This window comes from Heliconius melpomene, chromosome 10 (assembly GCF_056956725.1).
Source record: "Heliconius melpomene rosina isolate 202511_hmr_F chromosome 10, ASM5695672v1, whole genome shotgun sequence".
In the NCBI taxonomy this organism is placed as follows: domain Eukaryota; kingdom Metazoa; phylum Arthropoda; class Insecta; order Lepidoptera; family Nymphalidae; genus Heliconius; species Heliconius melpomene.
Genome location: NC_140398.1, coordinates 4,568,735 through 4,583,456, shown reverse-complemented (window position 1 = coordinate 4,583,456; position 14,722 = coordinate 4,568,735). Strand labels below are relative to the sequence as shown.

The following is a 14,722-nucleotide window of genomic DNA, read 5'->3' as shown; positions in this document are numbered from 1 at the left end:
ATTACGTGTTTAGTTACATAACTCAACGCCGCGTTCTTTCTTGCTACCAGGGCGAGAAAAAAGGTTTCCCCGAGTGGATTACAGTTAAATGTTGTTCCACGACAGCCTAAAATATACATTTATAAAAAATCCCCTCAATCTGATGAGGCAAATTATAGTGCTGACTTTAGCCACCCAGAACGCAAGGCTTCTAAATAAGCAAAACGAGAAGAATAGAGATTGTATCATTTGGATTTCTTTGTTTTTCCATAAAATATAAAAAATAACTGAGTAACACAAAATTATGTAATTGACCTTCATAAGACCATAAGTTTACGAATAACCATAAAACAGATATATATATAAAACTATAAAATAACCTGATCACAAATGTGAAATCTAAAATTACGCACAAATACCTGTTAGTAGAATAGAATATTAAAATGAGAATTTAAATTATCATCTTAAAAGTTATATATAGAAAACGATAATTTGATCATTAATATTCTACAAAAGGAGGCACTTCATTTTATATGAACAATTTATAAACTACTATTTATAGAAGATTTATTGACATACCTAAAGGTATAAAACAGATATTTTATGTTTAATAAAAATCACTCTATTATACTTATAGAGGAAGCCGACCGGTTCCTTTACGGATTACCTAATAACTGTAAAAATAACCACCATCTAAATTTCATATTCCCTGATTGTACTTACTTATTGGTGTTGGATGTATGCGCAGAGACATTTCTAGTTTTTTTAACGTGGTTTAACTTTAAATTCATTATCGTTTCAATTAAATTGACATATTCTTTTTTTTCTATCAACAAATGTAAGTACATGTGTTCCGCAAAGGCCTGTTCTAATTAACATTATATAAAAAAATAATGAAGCCGTCTTTGAACGTATTAAAACCACAATACAACATAATATTAAACGAATTTATAATTAGAATAATGTCAGGAAATCAATTTCTATCTGGTTTACAATTTGATTGGTAAGATACCCTGTAATCCTATTATTGTGATGCAAATAAAAATGAAAATAGACAGAGGGAACCACTAAGACACTCCCTTGCCCACTTTCAAGTCATAGCTTGTTATGTGGCGGAACTCAACGCCGCGCTATCCTCAATGTGCCACTCTACCAAAGCTTTCATAGCTATAAAGCTATACTAACACTTTTATAACGCCATACAACGTGCATTATAGCCCATTAAACATACGTGGTTGACTAACTACGCAGTAAAACGTCCGCAGGCGGGCCGCGACCGATCGTGACGTCAAGTGGTGTGGAAAGTGATAGTGGAATTAATGTCCATTGCCACTCAACTATTTTAATAATGGGCACATTTGACACGTTTTGAAGTTATAATAGATATCAATGTTCATTTCATTTAAATTAGTTGGAAAATTGACTTGGTAAAATAAGCTGACTTGCCATGCTTTTTTATTGTTTAAAGTATATTATATCATATAAGTAAAAACCAAAAAAAAAATCGTTTTCTCCTGTTTATGCAAGAACTTTTTATTTCCTAAAAATACCACGCCTCTAGGAACCTACTAGTGTTAGCGTTGTCTGCAGTTAATAAAAGACCAATTTTATATACTTAGTACTAACTTTTCCTGTAACTTTAAATGAAAATAACTACTCCTCGTACCTAACTCTGATTTCAGTACATACGCCTTATTCGACGAATGGACTATCCAACAAAAAAGTAATTTTTCAATCGGAACCAGTAGTTCTTGAGATTGGCGCATTCATCCAAGTAAACTACTTAGTTTTTAATATTCGTTTAGATATCAAAGATAGTGTTATTAATAAAAAATATATATTTACAGACCAAATGGATATAGGGATAAATATGAAATATCCTTTAGTTAAAAAAAGAATGTCTCATAAAAATATATGGGGCCAACGTGCAGTCGGGCCGTTGTGCATGCATTTCTTACTCAGTTCTGCCTGTTTATATTCATACCTATTTATTTAGTAAACACCCTGGCTGGCTCAAGCGTTTGACTGTCCATTGTATTACGTACAATAGTGCACATACATTCATGTGCCCCAGAACTATGTACGCCTAACCACTGTTTGTGCCAGAATTCATTAAAGTTTACTCTTACTTAAGCTACTCGTTTTGTTTTACAACACATTAATAAATATGACCACAAAATTTAGAAATTATGATAAATTTTCGGTATAAACTTGAGTTTTATTTAGATTTCAAAAATTCAAAAGCTGCTTCACTTAGCTGCTTATGGCATATATTGTGTAAACACTCCTCCCAACGAGAGCGGGGAGACGAAAATAATTTATTTTGAACATCATTTATTTTGGTGAAGATTCGTCTCATTTCTCTCTCTCTCTCTCACCGAGTTTCAGTCGTCGTACATTCAAACACTGTCCCAATGTATCACAACAACCTTAAAGAATATATTTGTTTTTAGAAAAATAATAGTAAATCATTTTTATATTTCCTAAGGGGCTATATTTGTATACGTATTGGATCTTGTCCCCACGCACGCGATCCTTAGAACTCGTGATCCTTGAGGAAAGAAACATAATATATCACTTAACATAATTGTTATTATTATTATATTTGAGGCCAATCGTGATGCAGGGGCACAAAACGTGACTGTAAATGCGAGTGGTTGTGGGTTCCATCCCCACTCGAGAAAACTAAATATTTATTTAAATTTATATTTCCATTTCATCACTCTGGCGTCGAGGCAAAGTGCGGCGTTGAGTCAGAATTCGGCCGAAAGTGATCCCATTGCCTACCCTGCTGTGTGTGGTATATAGCGTGAATTATTTTATTATTTTTATTATATTTTATTTTATTTATTATAAGTATTTCTATATATAACAAAATTACCGATTATTTTTATTATCTCTTGAAGAATTTATATGGTAATCCTTATATAGTCCACTTCACATTCCACAAACCTTTTCCATATTAACTCGATAGTAAATCTCAACTCATAATTTATACTATCACGTAACACAAACATTTATAATATTCCTATAACTATATAGGTACTTCAGTGAGGTAAGGTAAATGTAAAGAAATCAAATTGATACATTTCACCACTATCGAAAAATACCAGGTTTAGAAAATAACCAGTGCTAGAAATATAAACAATATCAATGGTACTTAATATGTTTCGTTCCACACCCATCTCGTCAAGACAGAGAGAGACAAATATCGATCAGACAGAGGAATCCTAGTGTCTGAGTTCCCATTACGACACTTCCTTTACTCATTTTAAGCCGAATTCTCGAGGCATTGAAGTTAAGTGGTGTAACTCAACGCCGCGCTTTGCTTCGTTACTAAATATTGTTTATTTCATTCCTCCGAGTAGAAATCGCTATGCTTATGCTTATACAGTTTTATTAAGAACAGACATGGCGGTATCTATATATAATCTCATCCTGGACTTGTAACCTAGTTATGGTAGCAAGAAATTACATCCGAAATAGTACGTGCATAATCTACAAAGAATATAGGGCAATAATTACATTGTGATAGTCGACTTTGTTCTCCAAAAAGTGTGATATAAGCTGCGTATTACATTACGACAGAGACATTAGGCCGTCCGCTTTGATCCTTCGTAATTGAATTTTATCTTTACTTTCTTTTTATCTTAGAATTTCTAATATGGGACGATATGTATGAAGGTTTTCTAAGTCCCTAGTGCTATACGAGACCCATTTTACATTCACATGTGTATATAATTATACATATACAATACAATTTCGCTTTGTATCCCGTATATACCAGGATAGATAGAAAGAGCTCATTGTCACTTTACTCTCAATTTTCAAGACATTGCATCTTAAATGACGGATTTCAACGCCATGCTTTGTCTTGGTGTACTGATGCGCCAAGACTCGCCTCACGATGTATCGACGACATGATTAAATATCAGTAGATACCTTTTATTAATAGCATTATATCTTAGACATATGGTAATACTTGCTTAAGACATGAAGACATATACATATATATTTATACAGTAAAACCTTGAAACGCTATATAAGTATTGAGGTTAACAAGATTTAAGGACAATTACCGAGGCAATTTTGCCACAAATTTTCACCAGTTCCCTCTGATTAATGGCAGGAAAAGTTTATGAAGAAATTAGGGGTAATTGAAAAATATTTCCCTTTCCTTACAAGAAATTTGAGTTTAAATAAGAGGTTTTTCTTGGTGAATAGATACTATACATATATTACAACTTGTATCTTAGTTATATATTTATTGTTTATTCTATTTTTAGAAGCCGTTAACGCCGCCTCTCAACACGAAATGCCCCAAGAATTCGGCGTAAAATGGGCTAGGGATGTTTCTTAATGGGTACAGACTGTCTTAACACTAGGTTCCCAGGTTACTATGTGTTGGATACAGCGTAAAGCTGAAAAGTAGCTTAAGGATGTCATAAATATATGTATGACGTAAAGTTGCAACAGCGCCTTACTTAATATTACTACTAAAATACTATTAGGCATTCCCGATCTGCTAATTTTCATAAAAAAAAAATTACAGAATACTGTTTAAACCTGAAAAAAGATAGGACATTACACTATCCAGTTGATATTTGGCAAAATCTGTATTTGAACTTGCAATCAACATAATATAGTTATATCGATAACAATTTCACACGAATAAACGAATAGAGGTTAAAGTTTGCAAAGGGAAATATGCTCATGTATGGCCGAATGCCAAAACAAAATATGTCGACAGCAGGCAACGAAGCCATAAATTTTTCCTTTATGATAAATTCTTTATTGATTTTGTGGTATAAAAGTATTTTTTACTTTTAGAAATATATCTTAGACTCGTATGTATGAATAGTTTTATACTAATAGTGAAATAAACTATTATAATATATCTATTAAAATAACTTCAGGTATTTAAAAATAATGTTTTAATGTTTCCTTACATGAATTCAAAGATTATATTTTTCTCCCTATGGCGAGGCGAGACAGCGACCACAAGGTCGCTTAAATTTAAATTAAATAGCTTATGCTTAAACAACACTTGTAATTCCGATCCTTAGTCGGAAAAATTATTAAATTAAAACTATTAACATTTCCCCGCTCTTATAAGAAAAAGCGAGGCATTGAGCCTGCTAAAAATTCACGTAGAAAGCGAAGAACGACGTAACTAGATACTAGGTTCGAAGTACCTGAGTAACTAGATACTAGGTTCGAAGTACCTGAGTAACTAGATACTAGGCTCTGGCTACCCTGCAATACGCGAAAAAGTTTGGAGGTGGGAAAAAACTAAAAGAGACTAAACACACTGAACCTGAACTCAACTGACGTTTAGGGTACATTATTAATTGTTTTCTGTAGTTTTCTGGCCAGATTATATCGAGTGCATCATTGTGATAACCTTGTCAAATCATTGTTATGAAAACATGTCATATGAATGCAATGATAATCCTATCCAGGGGCACTGGACGATTTCAATATCAAACTGAATGAATGGTGGTTCTGTTATTCCTAATAAACTGTATGGCTTTTTTTTTTCTTTTTAGTTTTCTATTTACAGATTTTACTATTTAAATATAATAAAGATTGCTTTGTAGAGGCATTTTTTACGGTCTACTTTCGTATAAAATAAAATACTGAACAAGCTTATAACATTTCTTATTCTATCTTAACTTTTGTTATAAATAACTTGTATAAAACACTAACAAGTTTAACAAAAAATAAAATTATTACTATAAAGATAATCAAGGCAGTCAGTATTACATCCATTTCATAATATATATACCAAGACATATTCGCGGAAGGTGACCTTAAATGATCTGCACCATGCTTTAAGATATGTTCTGTCCAAAACACGGCGCGTTCTAAGGACGTTTGGGGTACATCATTTATTTTGTCTCGTAGTTTTATTACGTTATCTTTGTATCTGTAATAAAAAATAAGATATTGTAATACATAGACATTATAATAGAAATTGGTGTGTTTTATTTTTTTTTTAAAAAATATTGTTTGCTAAAATGTAAAATTATTTTAGCAAAAACATCTTCTGCCTTCGCAGTAATCTCAGGAATTCTAATACAAACTATAAAAAAATTCTTATATAAAAAATGTAGTTTAATGTAATAGTAATGTAGACAAAATTATACATTACAAGTTTGAGTACTGTATGGCAAATTAAAAATTTAACGTTAGTTTAGAATACGCAAAACCTTTATCATCAACTATCTACATCATTCTTTAAAATTAAATAATATGTCATAAACACAAATAAATAATATAAAAACAGCAATAAAGTAGTCAACTTACGTTTTGTCTTTTATAACATCGGTTATAGTATTTCTAAATATATCCTCAGTGAGTGTCCTTATATCTAATTCCTTGCCTATTCTTAGTTGAACATATTTATCAGCATTAAAATATTGGTCAAAAATTATTGGTATACCAATTAAAGGTACTCCAGCGGTTACGGCTTCATCAGTGGACTGAAGTCCTCCTTGAGTTATGAATACCTTGATATTAGGATGTCCTGTTCGATAAAAAAATATAAATTATAAGAAGTTAAAGGATATATAAAAATTTTACATAAGAAGTGAAGTATTCAAAGATGACCTTAAAACATGTTGTTATAGTGATCTTAGGCATACACTTAAAGTTATAGAAATATAGATAAGTTAAGATTTTTTCATTTTAGTTCAACGCTTTATGTATCAGAAAGAAAAGAGAAAGTTTTAGAAAATACAAATATTTTTCTGATTGCTTAACATCTTTTAACACTAGGTAACACGCTGCTGTGCGAAAAAGAGGAAAGCTTTAAAATATTACTATAGAAAAGTTTAATTATTAAAGATAACCTTATACTTTTAATAATAATCCTTATTTATTTAAATAAAACTCACGAAGCAAATCCGATTGTGGAAACCATTTGAATATTTTGACATTCTCCGGTAATCCTACCAATTCGTCCCCATCCCATTTCCAATACACATCGTATGGCAGTTTGGAGAAAACATTTATAAATTTTTGAATTTTCTCTTTTGGAAATAAATTATCATTCACAATAGTACCTAGACTCATGTAAATAGCGCCATTCGTAGAAGAATCTAACAATGCCTTTAGCTCCTGTGAGCAAAAAAATAGGTTATTATATACATAATTAGTTATAATAGATTACCTTGTCAAATTAGAACAGCATCTAATGAGATGCTTATAATGGTAAGCGTTATAGTTGTGAGTTCCATCTTCACTTAGAGGGCATGTATAATTATAAAAGCATATAATTAAAATATAAATAGTTTAAGTAGAACAGTTAAATGTACAACCTTTGGTAATTCCTTTTCTGGCTTTTGATGTAAACCACCTAAATAAATAACATTCGGAGGTACTGGACGATTTGAATCCCAAACTGAATGTATATTTAGAAATAGCATTTTAATATTGTTATTTAACTCATTTATTGTTGGCGTATCTGGACCGTAGCGTTTCTTATTAGCGTCATCCTGTAAAGCTTCCCAATATTTATACATTCTTTGTAATCTAAAGTCAACATATATTTCAAATATTTTATCCCAAATAGTTAAATTACGATACTTTCTTCTTGTAGCTATAGGATACAAGAAATTGTGTGTAGCTCCTCCAACAATTTCAAACGTCTCAAATGTTCCTCCAAAGGAACTTATGGATATAACTGGTGCCTTAAATAAATGAGAAAGAATACTTCCTGATCTTAAGCAATCTTCAACAAAAATCAAATCGAAATGTTCATTTTTATTTTTAATCCAATTTTCTACTTCTGGACCGTGAATGACTTTGTCTACAAGCGAGAATGTTATTTCTAGAATATTTGAATACTGAGTAAACATATTGTACGATGTGTTCATTTCTTTTGCTAATAATTTTTTTCTTTCGCTATACCCAATGTCACTTCTGTCTATTTCTGTATAGTTTTCCAAGTGTGGTTCATTAGTAGGCAGTCCTGTTATAACGGTGACATGATGTCCACGTTTAACTAACTCATTTGAAAGTTTTCTGAATACAAATTGATGGCTTAATATTGGTACAGGAAACACACCCAAAATCCTAGCCGGTTCACACTTCAACAATAATGTAAAAAAAATAAGAAACACTAGTATTTTCACCATTTTTTAAAATAAATATCACTCGCTATAAAAGTTTGGCTAGTGGCCTGATCACATGATTACCTTAGTAACTACTAAATAAGTCAACGTTAGAGTAGCACTCTATATATTTGTATGTTCTGCAAATATTGATAATGCATGTTCTTTGTTTATTTATAAGTAGTAATATTTTTATATTATACTGTCAAATTGCGAGGAATTAAGAAAAAAAACATTAAGGCCAATCGTGGCGTACGGGCACAAAGTGTGACTGTGGGTTTGGGTTCGATTCCTACTCGAGGAAATAATATATTCAACATTTCCATCTTCTTCGCTCTTGTGTCAAGGATAGGGCGCGTTGTTGAGACTCGATTTTTATTAGCTCTAAATTAATTCAAGTCTGTCCAGTAGTTTTAGCGTGATTTGCAAACAAACTAACAGTCAGACATAAATTCGGCTGAATTATTTTTAACTTCTACTATCGTATCGTTACAATAACAGGCTCTATTAATCGTTTTTGGATATTATAATGTATAATAAAATATTTTATTATTTTTAAGCAAAATTATATTTATAATTATAAATATAAGTAACCTGTCCTTTTTAAATTTATGTCATTAAACTTTGTGTATATCTTTTACCAATAACTATTAATTAACATAATTAGTTTTGTATATTAATTTCCAATGTTACATGCGGTATTCGCCTTATTATTATTTTAAAATTTATGTAATTACCACTGGTGCATCTGAATAAATACCTTGAAATATGATACAATAATGAAAAAATGTGAAATTGAAAAAATATAAACAACTCTGTAACAATTTTTTAATCTACTTTAACTTTTCTTATAAATAAGTTATACAAAACAAGTACAAATTTAACAATAAATAAAATTATTACTATAAAGACAATCATAGCAGTCAGTATTACGTCCATTTCATAATATATATACCAAGACATATTCGCGGAAGGTGCCCTTAAATGATCTGCACCATGCTTTAACAGGTGTTCTGTCCAAAACACGGCGCGTTCTAAGGACGTTTGAGGTACATCATTAATTTTTTCTCGTAATTTTATTACGTTATCTTTGTATCTAAAATAAAAAATAACAATTTGTAATAATAGTAATAATAGTTCCTTAGTTTATTAAGGTTGGTCCCAATAACACTGAAACATACACTGAAACTCATTCTTTAACCAATTAAATATTAATATTGATCCTAAACGTCCTTTAAACAAATATTTTCTTCTCATAGAGAAGAAGTCAAAAAAGAAGATTCACAGTTAAACATACGATAGGTATGTTTTTATGTTTGTTTTTTGTATGTTTGCTTGACCGTAATCATCTCGTTTTCGGCTGACTCGATTTTGATGCGGTTCTTAGGAAAGTATTTGTTACAATTAAAAGAAGGATTGATTTTTTATGTATTATCCTTCTACTCATAAAATTACAATTTAAAATTAGTTCAGAATAATGTAAAAACATCAATAAAAAGTCAACTTACCTTTTGTCATTTATAACTTCGGTTATGGTATTTCTAAATATCTCCTCTGTAAGTGTTGTTATATCCAATTCCATTCCTATTTTTAGTTGAACATATTTATCAGTATTTAAATATTGATCAAATATTATTGGTATACCAATTAAAGGTACTCCAGCGGTTATAGCTTCGTCAGTGGATTGTAGTCCTCCTTGCGTTATAAATACCTTGATATTGGTATGCCCTGTTAAATAAAATGTATATATATATTCCCGCATATGTATATTATTTCTTGCATATATAGAACATAGACACAAAGGCAAATTAAATATTGACATCTATTTTTCTACCTTGGGACAACTTACAAACATTTAGTATTGGAATTAAACCACGCTTTACTTAACCACATCGAAATAATTTAAAGTTAAATATTCTTTAAAATGCCAATCTAATCAATATTATTTACGTTCCAATACCGTGGATAATTCTATCACACTACGCTTAATATATCGATAACATTGTTTATTGCGTCATGCCTACACAAACTGAATAAGATGAAATATATATAAAAACACCATTCATAAACTAGTAAAGGGAAAAAAACGAGACAAGCGCGAGTCGGGCTAGCTCACCTAGGGTTCCGTACAAAAATTGAAGTTCTCGAGCTCGCTTTGAAATTTAAGCTTAGCTTAGCAAGAGCCCTTTTTCTTCCTCTAATTCTTCATCTGATATCTCACTATTGGCTTCAATACCAAATTTTGTCCCCTTTTAAGGTTATTATTTTTTAGGATTTAACTACAAAGTCTAACTACATAGTTCAAATTTCATTAAAATTCTAGATCAACCGAAAGTCTCCTATTAATTTGGACAACAAAGTGATCTTATAAGGGTTCCTTTTTTCCTTAAATGTTACGGAACCCTAAAAACGGAAGTATCTTACTGTAGAACGAAATATCTCAACATAAGGTTCCAACTTCCTTCCGATTACCTTCCTATGTGCAGGATCTAGGGAGAAGCAAAAAAAAACATAATACTTACGAAGGAAATCCGATTGTGGGAACCATTTGAATATTTTGACATTTTTTGGTAGTCCTACCAATTCGTGCCCATCCCATTTCCAATACACATCGTATGGAAGTTTAGAGAAAACATTTATAAATATTTGAATTTTCTCTCTGGGAAACAAGTTTTCATTCACAATAGTACCCAAGCTCATATATATAGCACCATTTGTAGAGGAATCTAATAATGATTTAAGATCCTGTAAGAAAATAACTTCAGGTTAATTATATAGATGATTTGTTATAATAGGTTACAATGTTAAAATGACAACATAAGCGCGCTAATTGTGAGTTCAATGGTGAATTTTGCCACCAACTTTATAAAAGGTTTTATTTAAAAATAACTTTGATCAACCTTCACAAAGCTTTCCATAAAAAACACTTCAGTTATATTTAATGCAGCGTTGAAGTTTGATGTTAAATACATAACTTTATCTTTAAAATACATAAAACGAATAAAAAAAAGAATAATGCATCCAAATACATATATAAGTAAAGATAAAAACAAAAAATAACACTGTTAAAATATTTAATTATACTTATTTTGATTGATAAGAGATAATAGTGCCATGATAAGCACGTTACTAACTATTAAATATTATGGCTAAATACTGTATTTAATTTGTGAAGGTATTTACTAAAACTCAATGCCGTCGTGGTACAAGGAAACACTGTAAACGTGATGGCAATGGGTTCGACTCCTACTCGAAGAATGAAATATTTAATATCTTAATTTTTTTCGATCTAGTAATGAGGAAAGGCACAGCGTACAGTTCTGTAAAGGGAACTTCTTAGGGAACAGAAGTGTCTTAATGAAGGACGATGGACTGTCGTAACACTAAGTTTCCAAGGTTTCCTCTGCCTACATTGCTATGTACGAGACACGATATATTAGTTAAAAAATGGAGAGTGAAACCTTCGGTAATTCTCTTTCAGGATTTTGATGTAAACCACCAAGATAAACAACATTCGGGGGCACTGGACGATTTGAATCCCAAACTGAATGTATATTTAGAAATAACATTTTAATATTATTATTTAACTCATGTATTGTTGGCGTATCTGGGCCGTAACGTTTCTTATTAGTCTCATCCTGTAAAGCTTCCCAATATTTATACATTCTTTGCAATCTAAAGTCAACATATATTTCAAACATTTTCTCCCATATCGTTAAATCACTATACTTTCTTCTTATAGCTATAGGATACAAGAAGGTGTGTGTAGCTCCTCCCACAATATCAAACGTTTCAAATGTTCCTCCAAAGGAACTTATAGATATAACTGGTGCCTTAAATAAATGAGAAAGAACACTTCCTGATCTTACGCAATCTTCAACGAAAATTAAATCGAAATGTTCATTTTTATTTTTAATCCAATCTGCTACTTCTGGACAGTCTATGACTCCATCTACAATGGAGAATGTTATTTCTAGAATATTTGAATACTGAGTAAACATATTGTACGATGTATTCATTTCTTTTGCTAATAATTTTTCTCTTACATCATAAGCAACTTCTCTTCGGTCTATTTCCGTATAGTTTTCCAAGTGTGGTTCATTTGTAGGCAGTCCTGTTATAACGGTGACATGATGTCCACGTTTAACTAACTCATTTGTAAGTTTTCTGAACACCAATTGATGGCTTAACACAGGCACAGGAAACACACCTAAGATCCTGGCTGGTTCACATTTTAACAATAACGTCAAAAAAGCAATAAACACGAATATTTTCGACATATTTTAAGTTAAATTCACACACAACTATTGAATAACTGAACAGCGCTCTGACCTCATGATTATCTCAATGCTAAATAACTCAACGACGCGATAGCAAACTATATAATATTTGCATGTTCCGCAAAAATATATAACAACGTTGTAAACATGTTATTTTATATTTTTTATAATAACTATTAAGTTACGACAGCTTTAGAAGAAATATTTATTTGTCATTTTACTTTATTTGTACACCATTTATTAAAATACTTACAAAAATATTTTTCTATAATGTACTACGCGTACTTAAATTGACATTATAAGTGTTTTTTTTTAGCGGGTACATACATAAAAATATTAAAAGTTGGGTTGAAAAAGTTAACTAATAATTTAAAAAATACTTAACCTTGTGTTTGTGTTTTGTTCAACACAATAAAAATATAAAAATATGTTTAAACTAAAAATATGTGTAAACAAAATTTTTATGTAGTTACATAAAAAAAATGTTTTCATGTTTGAAAAATGTTTCAAATAGGCATATCTGGGGATATATACGAGTATCTATTACATGCATATTTACTTATTATAGTTTCGATATGCTTGTATATATAAACATATATTCTAATTGATAACCTACAGCTAAACCGAATATATAAGTATTTCAAATACTTTATAAACGCCATTACAATTTTAAATATATACAAATAAAAAAACATGATATTTTTGTTTGTCCAAGCAACTTAGATCTATTCTAACAGACTCCGTTTAATTGACAAAAAGACAGAGAAATTTCAAATCAATGGATATCGACAGAAATTGTCTCTTGACAGTGACTTATTGCTTTCTGTGTTATTTTAAGTAACAAGATGTTCATTCATTCATTATAATTTTTTTCTTAGTTATTCCTCACGTCGGCACTGAGATTTAAATACTGGAATAAAGTAGTTCTTTCGTAGGTGCACCTTTTCTTTATAAATTATCAGCTTCACGAGTGGGGATCGAACCCAAACCTTCGCATTACAATTACACCCTAGTGCCCCTGCGCCACGATGGTCTCAATTCAAAAAGAAATAAAAAAACTAAAATATTGTTTGTATCAGGAAACATTATAATTAGTCCAACTCAACGAAAAGGTCAGATCGTCGTTTCGTTCAGTTATTTTTTGTTATAAGTGAGGCAAAAATTTGCTTCCTCTCTTAAATTGTTCCAAGTTTAGGCTTAGCCTGTAATGTGCTGAAGCGAGACAGTTGTTTTCATTTGAAAATTCCTTTATCCAGATGTCAGGTTGTGTAATAATCTGAATGTATTGAAAATGCGAAATCTTCGACAAACATTTATCAAGCACCTACAAGTCGCTTTGTAAGGAGCCTTCACAATATATTGTACGTATTTGAGAATGTATCCAAATGTGGAGGTTATATCAAGATTAATTTCTCGATCTCGGTCGTAAAATGAATTATTAATTTATATGGCATTTATGTGAGAGTTGTAACTTCTTGATTTGAAACAAGAATTTTTGTGATATTTAATATATTTTTTTATCTAAATATTCTTTTATATAAAACTTTTTTTTTAAAGGAAACTGAAACTTTTTTAAAGGAAACTGAATCGGTAAAATTAACGTTACTTAAACCGTTACGTTACCTAAGCGTTACTTAAACGTTAGATTGTAAACGCGACCATTGTGGATTCGATTTCTACTCGGGGAACGAATTATTTTTATTTCCTTTGCCTGCTATCAAGACAAAGGGCGATGTTGAATTCCGCCACACAGTACGCCAATCTACTTAATTTATGCATTTCTTATCTGGGATGTGAACCTAAAATCCTTAAGTTCAATTAAGAATAGTCCACAACGGTCTATAATTTTTATATTTAATCATTCAAATTTAACTTATTTATTTTTCCGCATTCTAGTGTTTTGTCATGGTAACTACACGGCAAATGAAGTAGTAAAAAACACTTGGTCATTAATGTATTCCATATTATCTATTTTAGTATGTAAATTAATAAAAATATTCTAATTTACATAACATTGATTTTCTTTGAATTAATTATTTGATACTTATGATAAAAGTATAACTTTAAGTTTCATATCCAATTTATTTATTCAGTTCTATTTTACATAGAAGTTAGAGGAAACGGATAAAGTTTAAAGATTATAAGCATTTTTTTATTTTTTTAGCTTTACAATGTCTCTTGCACATAGATACTTTCTAAGCCATTCTGGAGACAACGAGTGGATATTCTCAACACACATTGAAAAAAATATAGGAGGATGGAGGGGATTCTAATAAAATATTTAATGTATAATGTATATTATACATTAATATCAAAAAATGATATACATAAAAAAATAATGTTTAA

At 30.5% G+C, this 14,722-nt stretch overlaps 2 protein-coding genes across 2 annotated transcripts; both read right to left on the bottom strand.

Moving 5' to 3' along the window:
• Positions 1-5,623: 5,623 nt before the first annotated feature.
• On the bottom strand, positions 5,624-8,490 carry LOC146535237 (UDP-glucosyltransferase 2-like). The gene is made up of 4 exons (XM_085191112.1): positions 7,302-8,490; positions 6,879-7,101; positions 6,289-6,508; positions 5,624-5,908 (listed from the first exon to the last, which is right to left on the bottom strand). The coding sequence occupies exons 1-4, from the start codon at positions 8,118-8,120 to the stop codon at positions 5,641-5,643; spliced, it is 1,530 nt and encodes a 509-aa protein (XP_085047238.1). The 5' UTR covers positions 8,121-8,490; the 3' UTR covers positions 5,624-5,640.
• Positions 8,491-8,907: 417 nt separating this feature from the next.
• On the bottom strand, positions 8,908-12,655 carry LOC146535236 (UDP-glucosyltransferase 2-like). Its single transcript, XM_085191109.1, has 4 exons — positions 11,558-12,655; positions 10,619-10,841; positions 9,605-9,824; positions 8,908-9,192 (listed from the first exon to the last, which is right to left on the bottom strand). The coding sequence occupies exons 1-4, from the start codon at positions 12,374-12,376 to the stop codon at positions 8,925-8,927; spliced, it is 1,530 nt and encodes a 509-aa protein (XP_085047235.1). The 5' UTR covers positions 12,377-12,655; the 3' UTR covers positions 8,908-8,924.
• Between the last annotated feature and the right edge of the window lie 2,067 nt (positions 12,656-14,722).